This window comes from Pipistrellus kuhlii, unplaced genomic scaffold (assembly GCF_014108245.1).
Source record: "Pipistrellus kuhlii isolate mPipKuh1 unplaced genomic scaffold, mPipKuh1.p scaffold_m20_p_67, whole genome shotgun sequence".
NCBI lineage: Eukaryota > Metazoa > Chordata > Mammalia > Chiroptera > Vespertilionidae > Pipistrellus > Pipistrellus kuhlii.
The window spans coordinates 1497517-1511066 of record NW_023425570.1 but is presented as its reverse complement, the minus strand read 5'-3'; the positions used below and the strand labels follow the sequence as shown (position 1 = coordinate 1511066).

At 41.3% G+C, this 13550-nt stretch overlaps 1 protein-coding gene across 4 annotated transcripts in view; it reads left to right on the top strand.

Moving 5' to 3' along the window:
* Positions 1-13550, top strand: part of MAP3K4 (mitogen-activated protein kinase kinase kinase 4) — a 70920-nt gene that overhangs the window by 16868 nt on the left and 40502 nt on the right. For all 4 annotated transcript variants that reach the window (XM_045575138.1, XM_045575136.1, XM_045575137.1 and 1 more), the window contains exons 2-3: positions 5081-5268; positions 6827-8160. In XM_045575138.1, coding sequence (XP_045431094.1) covers positions 5081-5268; positions 6827-8160 — 1522 coding nt within the window. The remainder of the gene's footprint in view (positions 1-5080; positions 5269-6826; positions 8161-13550) is intronic.

Genomic DNA, 13550 nt, shown 5'->3' with positions numbered 1-13550 from the left:
TTCTAATAAATGAAAGTGTTTACAAGCAAACTTGTAATAGTTTAACTAAAACTTGAATTCTTACTAATAAGCTTGGGAATACAGGGTTTCAACCCATTTTAATCTGATTTCAAAATCTTCATTCTTTATTCTCTACCCCGTTGCTATTGTTTTGGTCAGTTGGCACCCTAGGGTTGCAGTTTCACTTAACATTGTCAGAAAAAAACAATCTTTCATTCTTACAGCCTTTAAATATTACATTCTTTAAATAATTAAGTGCAATTGTATTTTAATAGAACGTAGGCAATGAGTAAGCCTGTGTAAGATAAATTATTTACCTCTCAAGTTAATGTACTCAGCAGGTAGTTATTGGGCACATACTCTGCACCGAGCACTGTTTCAGTCACAGGAGAAACGTTCTATTTGGGATCCTTTCTTGTTCCTTTTCATAGGAAATCTTTTAAAATAAAACCTACCTTTGTGTTTTTTTGGTGTGTGTCTTTTTAAAGATGAATTTTAGCCCTGGCTGGTGTGGCTCAGTTGGTTGAGTGTTGTCCCAGGCACCGAAAGGTCTTTGGTTCCATTCGCAGTCAGGGCACATACCCAGGTTATGGATTTGATCCCTGGTTAGGATGTGTACGGATACAGCTGATCAATACTTCTCAAACCGATGTTTCTCTCCCTCCCTCTCTCTCTCTCTCTCTCTCTCTCTCTCTCTCTCTCTCTCTCTCTTCCCCACCCCCTTCGTCTCTCTCTAAAAAAATTTCAATAAAAACTCATTTAAAAAAAAAAAGATGGCCTTTAGTAAAAAAAAACACAAGAACACTAAGTCTGATGTCTGTCTATCCTGAAAAATAGCAAGATTCACTAGGTAGGTTTGTGAAGACCCTACTCTCTGAATCAGTGCGAAAGTTAACAGAGAATGTTGGAGAAGCTTAAAGTTTGACAGCAGCTCACCTGGAGGTTAACTGATAACTGTTCAACATAAGGCGGATGTGAAGATCAGCTCGCTGATTAATTAATTGGCACTTACACACTGCGAACCAACCGTGCAACCTCGTGAGCTGAGCCTCCCATGATTTCTATTGCAGGCCAGGCAAACTACCCAAGTTCTTACAAAGGAAACCCTGAAACTCCACCTTCTGCCTCCCTTCCTCTCTTTGTCCCCCTGAGCAGAAGTCTCCCTTCAGTGGCTGCTCAATAGAGCCAAGGTTAATGGGAGGTGGAAGTGCTGAGGGAATCTTACCCAGGTGAGTACTGTACTGGACTTCATAAGTGGATAAAATATTTTATTTGTAAGGACTTTGCTAAAGAGCTTTTAATGAAGTTAATTTTAAGGGCTTTTGCAAAACCACAAAAATATTTTCAAACCCAGCTAATTCAACTTCATTTTATAGACTATTTCAGTCACCATGCGGTTTACCTGCTATGTCAGAGCAGAACTATTTAACCCCACGTAACTTGAATTTTTGTCTTGTCACCACACTTTTTTTTTTTTTTTTTTTAATTTGAGAACTACACCAAACCCCCTTGGGTTAAGTTCAAGACATACTTTTCTTAGATTTATGTCAAGTGAATAATTCTTTAGCCAAGTTTTATGTTAGAAGAGTGAAATATTGTTTTATGTGACTGTCAGAAGTTTGGTACCAAAAAGACAGTTCACATTGGTATGTTTTAAACACAAGTAAGGCAAATGTTACATCCAACTGATGTAGACCATGTACCACTTTCCTCATCCAAAATAATTGGTATCCATGGAAACATTCTGAACCGGTCATCTGACCACATTAGCTCATCTCACATGAGTTAATACAAAATGAGGTTATGGGTGCTTTTGGTTAGTTAATTGAAATGATGCAAGTTTTTTGAACTTACCACTAGTATTTATTTTCCTAGATTTAGTGTGTAAATGGTTTTGTTTTTTTAAAAGAAGAAGGAATAAACTTTTGCTGCTTTTCCCCTCCCGCTTCTCATTGTGTGTTGTTTCTTAGCTAAGGCGCCCAGACCATGCTGTGTTTCTCTGGCTGGTTTTAGGGTTTTTTCCTGTTCTCTCTGGCTTTCAGCTATGTGCTATGGTGTGCATGATACAATACTGGTAGTTTTCTTATGGTTCTCCTTGGAGTTTGTTGAGCTTCTTGGATCTGTGAGCTTAATGGTTTTCTTTAAATTGGGAAATTATTCAGCCCTTATTTCTTCAAAGATTATTTTTTTCTGTTCCTTCCTTTTCTTGTTTTAGACTCCAGTAACGTACATTACACTGCTTAATATGGCCCTGTTCTTTTCCATCTTAATCTTCTTATCTGATTTGTTTTAGATAGTTTCTGTTGCTAGTCTTCAAGTTTATTGGTCTTTTTTCCTGCTGTGTCTAATCTGTTTTAATTCCATACAGCGTGTTTTTTTATTTCAGGTATATTTTTCATATCTATAGTTTCCATTTGAGTGATTCCTGGTATATTTCTGTGGGTTTTTCTCCTGGTTTGGGCCATATCTTCCTGTTTCTTTGGTAATTTTTGATAGGATGTCAGACTTTGTGATTTTAATTTATAGGGCGCTAGCCTTTTCTTTTTTTAAATTCCTTTAAGTAATGTTGGTCTTTGTTCTGACATGTAATTAAGTTACTAAGTTACTTCAATGGAATGTAAACTAATATTTCCAACAAGGGTGAATACCATCTTGACTGAGTTAAGAAAATCCTAAGAAAGTTTTAAATACACTATATAGCCTCACCTTTGTGTAATGCCTGCCCTAAAGTACCACATGGCAGAGTTTCCTACCTCCTACCTCCTACCTCCTTTTCTGTGGTGCATAATAAATAAGGAAGGATGAAATGTATTATACTTTATCTATTTTAATGTATTTTTATTACTGCATTCATTGTCACTTCCATGCAGTTCTTTTTTTTAACTTTGCACCAAATTTATTTTGTTCCTATTAAATATCATTTTTTTGAAAATAAAAGGAAAGTCCTAAAATTTTATTAAATTAAAAAGTGTTTATTGAATTTATTGGGATGACACTGATTAATACAAATATTGAGATATATAGGTTTCAGGTGTACAATTCTGTAATACATTGCCTCTATCTTATTATGTGTTCACTGTCTCAAGTCCCCTTCCATCACCATTCACCCCCCTTCATCTTTCACCCCCCTCTCCCTTTTCTTCTAATCATCACCAGCCTGGTCTCCGTGTCTGAGTTTGTTATTTTTGCTTAATCCCTTCACCTTTTTCACCCCTCCCCTACCCCCTTCCTCTCTGATAGCTGTCAGCCTGTTCTCTGTATCTTTGAGTCTGTTCCTTTTTTTTCTCCTTTTTTTTACCTCCCCCCCCCCTCACGAGAGGATATGTTTATTGATTTTAGAGAGAGAGGAACGGGGAGGGGGGGAGAGAAGGAGAGAGGAAAATCAGTGTGAGAGAGAAACATCTGTCAATTGCCTCTTGCACATGATGTAGCTGGAGATCGAATGCAACCTTTCGGTGCATGGGCTGACCTTTCAGCCCACTGACCTCCCAGCCAGGCTGCGGACTCTCTTCATGTTAAGCAGATGCTTGAAGAGCTTGGTTCTCTCGGGTGGTGAGTGAGGGCAGTGATTTCTAAGGCCTGTAATATGAGTAGTATCCATCAGTTAGTGAAGCCTCATCTATTATTACTCCTGTAATTAAGCGTGCATTATTGGATTTAGTCCCTTCTGGTCTGGAGTCTAAGTATTTATTCTTATTTTGTAAATGTGCAACGTGGAGATTTTAAATAATTTGACCAAAGCCCACACATCTAGTAAGCCAGACAGGCAGGGTTTGACCTAAGTCCCTCACACCACAAAGTCTTTGCTATTAATCATTCCAAAACCTGTGCTGATAACCAGTGGGGAGGAAGTTAGTGGCCTTGGTATTTAGTATAGATGTCCTTTCAGCAGCTGAGCCTGCTATTGTGGTGAGTGTAGAAGCCTTGGAAATAGGGAATTTCAAGGTAATCTGTATTATATTGTCTCTTGTGTGTCTTAAATAATAAGTTAGCCTGGGGGAGTAGATGCATTTAACTTATTTCTAATTTTTCTCATAGTTTAGTTTGCTTTAGTTAGCTTTCAGGGTATTTCACTTGTATGTCATATTGTAGGTGTACATATGTGTGGTATGAATACTAAAGTGTGTAGAGTGATCTTACCTGATTAAAAGTCATGTTTTGACCCATGAAAGGGATTCTTTACAGATTTCAGTACCATAAGTTTGTATAATTCTGCAGCATTTTTATTGTTGAAAGATAATTTATTTTCTGAAGTTTTGTCAGTCCAGTTCAATAATAATGGTATCACACTTTAGAGTTGTTTTTTTAATTTTTTTCCTCATGATTTTGATATAGATTTGATTTTATATAAACTGCCAGGAAAAGAAAAACACTGGATATCTTGGATAGTTGAGAGTTATGGTTTCAAAATATAAAACATTTTATAGAGAAGATTCAGAGTGGTGTAGACTGATGATACTATATTTGAAAGGAACTTGATGACTGATTCCTTGTAGTTTGCTGTTTGGAAATTGTATTTGTTCTTAGTTTATGCCATTCCGTTTTATTTTGTTAGCTTTGGAAAAATAGAACTCTAGTATTATTTGAGAAATTGACTGGAACATAGGATCGGCAGGAAGTATTTGCAGAGAACAAGTTCATGGGGACTTCCATTTGAAGGTGAAGACAAACTAATGCCTTTTTCCTTTTCCACAGCATCCTCCCCCCAACACCGCACCTGCCCGGCACAGCAGTGCACATGGGGGCGCAGTGCTGTGTTTGGGTCAGTGCTGTGTCTGCCTAGGCTGCCCGTGTGTGTGTGTGTGTGTGTGTGTGTGTGTGTGTGTGTGTGTGTGTCACAGGACGCTCTGCCTGGGGCCCTGTGCTCTTTGTTCTGTGCTGTTCTTCCTGAGTCTGTAAGTTTTAGTTTTAAACTTATTTGTGTTAGAAAGAGTTCTACAAACAACAGAAAGGGCACATGGTCCCGCCCATGTGGCCAGGCAGTGAGTGCGGAGTTCTGGGAGCCCGCGGTGAGACCAGGGCGGGACACCCCCGGCGGAGGGCTCTGAAAGGTCTGAGTCCTCTCCCATTGTCCTCACAGGCCGCAGGGCGCCCCGGGAGGTGCAGGCCGGAACGCCGAGTCGGACGTGGAGGAGCTCTCCGAGGAAGCCACCGCCGAGGCCCTGTTCGGCGCCTCTCCCCCCAGCACGCCCCGGCAGATGAAACGCCTGTCCGCCAAGCACCAGAGGAATAACGGAGGGAGGCCTGTCAGCCGCTCCAGTTTGAAAGGCAAGTCTTGGTCCTTCTGGGACATAAACAGCCTTTTTTATTTTGTTTGTTTATTTTCTTTATTGATGAAGACATTGCACATGTATAAATAACCTGCTTAGTTAGTCCTCACCTGCGGAGATGTTTTTATTGATTTTAGAGAGGGGGAGAGACATTGATGACAGAGAAACATCGATTGGTTGTCTCCCATATGCGCCCTGACCATTAGCTGCCTTGTTGTTAAGGGAGAAACTAAGTCTCCTGAGACGAAAGGTTTTCCTGAGTAACTGGTGAATCACTTGTGTTTTTTTGAGCACAAGGGAATACAAAGGCTGAGGAGGAGGCCCAGTGTGGGTGGATCCACATACTCGTGCAGGGTGGCTTCGGGCGAAGGAGATAGATGGCCTTCCTTGTCCTGGACCTCACAGGCTGAAGGACCCGGATTCCGTGTTGCAGGCATGACAGGCGTAGTGGGCCATCGGGAGGGACAGAGCCAGGCTTTCTCCCCCAGGATTCCTGGCCGCTGGCACCGCGCCCGGCTGGTACCCCACCCCGTACCATGGACAGATCCTGTGCCCTGCCTCCTCCGAGAAGCCAGATGTTCTCCGTTTTCATGTCTTCCTCCCCCGGCCTTCTTTCCTGAGGTGGATGATCAGGTCATGCCGGCCTGCTGCTCCCTGAGCCCCCCCTTCTCACATGGAGCCTCAGGTCACTGCAGCCTGGGACGTTAGAATTTCCCTGCTCATTCCAGCGAGCACTGGTCCCGAAACGGACTGTGTAGCCGCCTGGAATTCACCCACCTGTTCCTGCACAGGACGGATTTCATTTTCTGTCTCTTCTGAGAAGTTTGCCCATCGTATGTTCTCCCTGCTGGGACCAGACCCATTCCCATTGCTCTTCCTTCAGTGCTCTTCCTCTCTCCTCGCCACACGCCCCTCCTCGGGGGCACTTCCCCTCGTTGATAATAGAGAGAAAGAAGGAGGGCGAGAGAAATGGGCTTGATTGTATTGATTTGCTTGAATAAATCATATCCAAGGAGGAATTCCTAAGTGTAACTTGTCTTTCCCTTAGGGAAGATGAATTTTTATTTTCTTTAAAACTTTATTTGCCATAGGGTGTTAAACTGTCCTTATTTCCTTCAGAAATGAATAGCTTTCTATTGCAGTTTCTAATTTTTAAAATTAATCTTTACCCTGTTTCTCAAAAGAAAATTTTCAAATGCCTAGAGAAATTCCTTAACTCAAATAGTGTCATGGAAGCAGCATTTAATGAATCAGAATTAATACATATTTGCTTTGCACTGGTAAAGTGAGAAGATGGCAGTAGCACGTCTTTTTCTTCACGCGTTGGTTCATGCTATTTTAGAATAGGAGTTGTGAGCACAGTTACCCCATTTTATAGATTGAGAAACTGAGAGAAATGTGATATATATTTTGATTCTTTTAATTTTCAGCATATGGTATGATTTTTTTCTCTAGTAACAGCCTGAAAATATAAGTGCACTGAAGAGCAGTTTTACTGAAAGTATTAAGAGTAGCTTCATATGAGGAATAATACAATGTTGTTTATTTTTTAATAGAAAAAACAAATGCATTGAACCAGCCTCCACATAAAGACACTGGAAAAATCGAGGAAAAAAAGATCCGAGCGGCAATTAGGACGACAGAGCGCGATCATAAGAAAAGTGTGCAGTGCTCCTTCATGTTGGACTCAGTGAGTGGGTCTTTGCCCAAAAAACCGATTCCAGATGTGGATCTCAATAAGCCTTACCTCAGTCTCGGCTGCAGCAACGCCAAGCTTCCGGTGTCTGTGCCTATGCCTATCGCGAGAACTGCACGCCAGACTTCCCGGACAGACTGTCCAGCAGATCGCTTGAAGTTTTTTGAAACTTTACGACTTCTGCTAAAGCTTACCTCAGTCTCAAAGAAGAAGGACAGGGAGCAAAGAGGACAGGAGAACACATCTGCTTTCTCATTCAACCGCTCGAATGAGCTCATCTGGCTGGAGCTCCAAGCCTGGCACGCGGGCCGGACCGTGAACGACCAGGATCTCTTTTTATACACAGCCCGTCAAGCCATCCCGGACATCATCAGCGAGATCCTCGCTTTCAGGGTCCACCACGGGAGCGCTGCCCGTGTTAGGGATGGAGCTGGCCTCGATGGGACCCCGGGAGAAGGGCCGTGCAGAGCCCCTCACGGCATGAGGACTGTGGGCTTCCCCACGTACCACGAGCATCTCCAGCGCCAGAGGGTGTCGTTTGAGCAGGTGAAGCGGATAATGGAGCTGCTAGAGTACATAGAAGCACTTTATCCATCGTTGCAGGCTCTCCAGAAGGACTATGAGAAGTACGCTGCCAGGGACTTCCAGGACAGAGTGCAGGCACTCTGCTTGTGGTTAAACATCACGAAAGACTTAAACCAGAAGCTACGGATTATGGGCACTGTGTTGGGCATCCAGAACTTATCAGACATTGGCTGGCCAGTGTTTGAAATCTCTTCCCCGAGATCGTCCAAAGGCAATGAGCCGGAAGAAGAGGGCGAGGACACCGAAGGAGAGCTGAAGGAGCTGGAAAGTAGCTCGGATGAGAGTGAAGAACAGACCTCTACTCCGAGGGCGCCAGCTACCTGGCAGCCCATCGACAGCACCTTCAGCTTCCAGGCGCAGGACTGCCTGGCCGCCCAGAGGCTGGAGCGGCTGGAGTCCGAGGAGGACTCCGTTGGCTGGGGAATGCCAGACTGCAGCTCCGAGGCCGGGTGCAGCAGACATTGCCTGACTTCTATTTATAGACCGTTTGTAGACAAAGCCCTGAAGCAGATGGGGTTAAGGAAGTTAATCTTGAGGCTTCACAAGCTGATGGATGGCTCCTTGCAAAGGGCACGGATGGCACTGGTCAAGAGCGACCGTCCCGTGGAGGTAGGTTTCGGCAGGCTTCGTGGTCTCTTCAGGGCCATTGCTGGTTGTCAATGACAGTGATCGTTGGGTTGTCTATTATGTACTTTCCTAGTCGTGATATCTTTAAGGCATAAGTGGTAGTTATAAATTGTAGATTTAAACATTTCTATAAAGTACTGTGATAAATGGGGACATGGATCTATGAAAACCGTACAAAATTTAGTGAATTCAGTATAAGGCAGTGTGTGGAGGGGAAAATGCAGCCATATAAATATAGGCTGGAGAAGGACAGGCTAGGTACAAGTAGAGAGGGAGGAAAGCCACAGTCTTGGGTGACCACAAGCCAAATATGAGTCAACATGGTGCTAAAATATTTTAAAATGAATACGGCATCCAAGGTCATGGATACAGTTTTCTCTCTATTCTTTGCAATAGCTTTCTCCTTTTTTGAGTAGCATGTCCAGTGTTGGCCACTGGATGTTGAAGAGATGTGAATTGTAGAGATCTGTGAGAAGGACCGAGGGGAAAGAGCACACTGCTCGGTGAGGTTAGCATAGGGGATGCAGGTCTGAGGGAAGCCTTAATTATTGTCAAATGCGTGCTCAGTTGGTGAAGGTTTTGTGAGAGGTGAGTATGCCTATTAGAGAAAGTGGTGGAAATTGGGTTTTGTGCAGGTTTAGTTTTGACAGCTTGATGTCTCAAATTCTTTACTGCTGAAGGCGGTAACCAAAAGGGCCACACTGTTGGGTGGTGTTCTTGATCGTAAAAGAGCGCAAGTGATTTTCTGTGGTGAGGTGTGTGTTCATTTGGCTGGAAGCAAAAGGTCCCAGCCCCGTGAGAGTCCTTCTGTCTGTGTGAGGTTATGGGTCCAAATTTTAGTAGCTATATGCATATGTATAACCTTTTAGAAGAACTTCAGTTTATTACATAACCCGGAAAAGTAATTTATTTTTGAACTGATGTTCACGTCATGACCCCTAGGAAGAGTGGTGAAGCATTCACATAATATAGCAGGATGTTTGCAAAATGAGTCGATACTTGTAGCTGAGGTTGGTTTACTTTGAGTATCATTTTGATTAGAAATCTTAAAAATGAATCTATATTGTGATTTGCTTTGAATAGTATTTTAACTCTGGTTTTTTATGTACATCTTTTTTAGAGCAAGTGAAGGGTTTTTTTCCCTCCCTGTGAATAACTATTTTCTAATAAGATTTTATTATAGTACATATAATAGATTTTATTTTATTATAGATTTTATTTTATTCCTCCTCCTCCTCCTCCTCGTCCTCCTCCTTCATCCTCACCCGAGGATATTTTTCCATTGATTTTTAGAGAGAGTGGAAGAGGGGGAAAGACAGGAGAAATACCGATGTGAGAAAAACATCGGTTGTTTGCCTCCTGCAAGCGCCCCGGCCAGGGCTTGGGCTGGGAAGAACCTGCAACCCAGATATGTGTTTTGACTGGAATCGAACTCAGGACCCTTCAATCCACAGGCCGATGCTCTATCCACTGAGCCAAACCGGCTAGAGCATATTATAGTGCAGGTTTCAAAGTCAGTAGAGCAAAACTAGATCTGTAATAAGGTTTTGTCACATGTTCCAGATGGGGAAGAACTTACTTTGGTCTAGATTTTTGGCTGGAAGTGTTCAATTCCAGTAAGGACACATGTGGGCAAGACAGGGTTGATGATTAATTTTCATTGTGAAGCACAGAGTTGAAGTAATATGAATGAAAAGGCTCTGGCAGTAGTGCCACATCTCTCATTCAGTGCTTGTAGGAGAGGGCCAGGTGGTGTGGTGCTGAGGGCTCGGAGAGGTGTGTCCCGGCTTCATAACTGCTTTACGTGCTGCCACCCATTGTCTCTCCCCCAGACCCTCGGTGGCAGTGAGCCATTGCTACCACAGGAGTGCTTTGCATCCTTAGTTACGTTGGAGCAAAATATCATTGCATTTGATGTTAGAATTTATGTGAAAACAGACAGTAGTAGGTAGCTGTAGTTTTGGATATCCGTCAAAGTTGTGTTCCTTTGGCTTGACCAAGTAAGATTTAAATGAATAGCTTATCCTTGTTGTAGAAGAAAATAAACATACACATTCAAAGCTTAATAAATGTGTGATTGAAGATTTGTTAATTAAAATTATCTGGACAGTTTGCATTACAGAAGCATCTGTTATTTTAAATTTTGGTTTATAAAACATTATGTTTGTCAGATAATGAAAGAGTAACTGAGAGCTAAAGTAGAAACTTCGTTGTATTGGAGATTAATCCAGATTAATAAGACAAGGCTCTGAAATAATTAACTTAGTAGGAAAGTAAGACTTTATTTTTATTCCCACTTCAGGGACATAATTCTGTAAGGGGAGGTATAGTTCATGAATACATGTACATTCCCATCTGGGATTGTTTTGCTTTATCTTTTTACTAAGTATGTTGGGGAAAGATGCACAGTTTTGAAGTCAAATAACTGGATTCTATTCCTTGATGTGGCTCTTTCTCACCACATAACTTTGTAAATGACTTAATCTTTCTGACCCTAGGTATTATGGGTATAATACCTTCCTACCTACCTCACAGGGTTGTTGTGAGGCTTAAAAAGACATTTACATAAATAGTAAAATGCTATAGCAGTAAAGTATAAACTATTACTCCTTATGTTTTGTTACAGTTTTTCCTCCCTTAAAGCTAACTAGTTAGTATGGGCTAGACTGTTTTATATGTTTTTTAAATATATATTTAACTTTTAAGTACCAAATAATTGTGTGTTTTAATGGTATAAATTAGTTTCAGAATTGCTCACTGCACCCTGTAAGGAATAAAGTTTCAACTAGAATGCAGTGTATAATTCCATTCTTTTGTCTTTAGCCTATGGAGCACAGTGTTCCTAAGTTAGCTAGGTTAGCACCTTTTCCTTTATCCTGTTCAGAAAGGTTAGGTCGTACATTTGTAGTGTAGTTAGATTCATTTATCTCATCTGCACTCTCCTGGGATTTCCCAGTGTCCAGTTGATTTTAAATTTTCCAACTGTATGAAGTTCACTCTTTGTTGTACAGACTGTGGGTTTTATACATTTAAAATGTTAAAAAAAAACAAAAAAAAAACCTCCCATATTTGAGCCATAGATTGTGATATGGTTAAGCTGTGCTAATTCCTTTTTTATTTACTTATGAAATGTGTGTATTTTCAGAAGAAGAGAAAGATAGAATGAAAACATATTTTAATGTAATATACAAAAAATTTAGCTGTCTGACTTTGTTGATTACCATGCCTCAAATTCTAGGAGGATTTTTGGTAACTCCATTAATTACTTTCTTTTCTTTTCTTTTTTTTTTTAATTACCTGACCTGGCTGGTGATCAGGTCTGTGGGGGGGAGAAGGGGGAGAAGGAGAGGGAGAATGATGGACAGAGGAAGGTTGGCTGCCGGCCCGATTGGGACAGGCTGGCTGGGGGGAGGGGGTGCAGGAGGTTGGCCGTGGGAGCACACTGACCACCACGCTGACATACTACCGGTGGTCAGTGCATGCATCATAGTGACTGGTTGTTTGGTCGTAACAGATGCTTAGGTTTTTATTTTATATATATATACCGTATTTTCCCGAAAATAAGACATCCTCCAAAAATAAGACCTAGCGCATGGAAAGATAAGACATCCCCTGAAAATAAGACCTAGTGCAACTTTGGGAGAAAAAATTAATATAAGGCACTGTCTTATTTTCGGGGAAACAGGGTAGAATTGTAAGTTTAGTGGCCAAGAAATATCATTTGTCTTAGGAGCTAATAATAATTATGCTAATTTTTCATGAAGAGGTTGCCTTTTGTATTCAGAGTGGACAAAGGCTATAGAAACAAGGCTATGCATCTATAATAAACTACCAATTTATTGTAGCCTTATCATGTGCCAGACACAATAGCTGAATGCAGTGGCATATTTATTTCTATACTTCACATAGACGGAGAGTACATGACTTGGCCCAAATCACAGAAGCTATAGATTGCTAGAGAGGTTCAAACCTAAGATTTGGGGATACCAGAGTTTAAGCTCTGCTCATGGTTTCCAAACCTGACTGCACATGCTTATGTCCTGGAGAACTCTGACAGATACACACAACACCGGTCCTTCTTTTTTTATATATATATCTTACTAAAAGTTGCTCTCAGAGTCTAAAAAGTCAAGGAGGTATTTTTTTTTTTTTTTTTTTTCATTTTTTAAATCGAATTTATTTAAACAATACAACAAAATTTAATCAACAATATAGTTGCCGTTGTTTTCTACTACTTGTGCCCAATGCTCAGGAAGCATTTCAATCCCTCTGTTGTAAAATTCTTGTGATTTTGATGCAAAAATTCGGTCAATGCATTTTTGAGGCATTCTTCATTATTAAATTTTTTTCCAAGAAGAAAATTTTGCAAAGAACGAAACAAATGGTAATCGGGAGGGGCAATATCAGGAGAATATGCAGGTTGAGGGAGAACTTCCCATTCCAACTGGCGCAGTTTTCCAGCAGTGATTCTTGCAGTATGCGGTCGTGCGTTATCGTGGTGAAGAATTACGCCCTTCCGATTAATCAGCGCGGGTTCTTTTTCTCTTAAAGCTTGGGCTAACCTTTCCAATTGGGCACTATACACTGCACTTGTAATGGTTTGGGTAGATGGTAAAAGTTCATAATGAAGAATTCCTTTAAAATTCCACCAAACACACAACATCACTTTTTTCGCATGCAAGTCAGGTTTTGGCGTGGGCTGCAGAGCCTCATTTTTGTCCAACCATTGAGGCCGCCTTTTCAAATTAACATACAGCACCCATTGTTCATCTCCAGTAACAATTTGCTCTAAAAAACGGCAAACGGTTTTGACGAGAGAGGAGCGAACTGCAAATTGTGACTCTTTGATTACGGTTGTTGTCGGTCAACTCATGAGGAACCCATTTTCCAAACTTTTGGACTTTGCCTAGTGCACGCAATTGATTGGAAATTGTTTTTTGTGAACAATTTAAAGTTGTCGCAAGCTCTTGTTGGGTAATTTGAGGATTTTGCACCAAAAGAGCTTGAAGAGCTTCTTGATCAAAATTGGACACACGGCCTCGACCACTCTTGTCATCTAACGAAAAATTTCCCTCGTGAAATTTCTCAAACCAACGCTGGCATTTTCTGGCGCTAACTGCATCTTGACCAAAAGCACTACAGATGTTTTTTGCAGCCTCACTTGCTTTTCTTCCTAATTGGAACTCATGCAGTGCCGAATATGCTCTTCATCCGCCATCTTCTTAGCCCTAGTTTTGCAACAAAAACCAAACCAAACACAAACTTTTTCAAGCAAAACTTGTTAATTGCACTTCACAGGTTCTGTAGATACCACGTGTTTGAAGGTTATGTCAATACAAGTCAACGCCAAGCAAGATTTTAAACGAATGTTT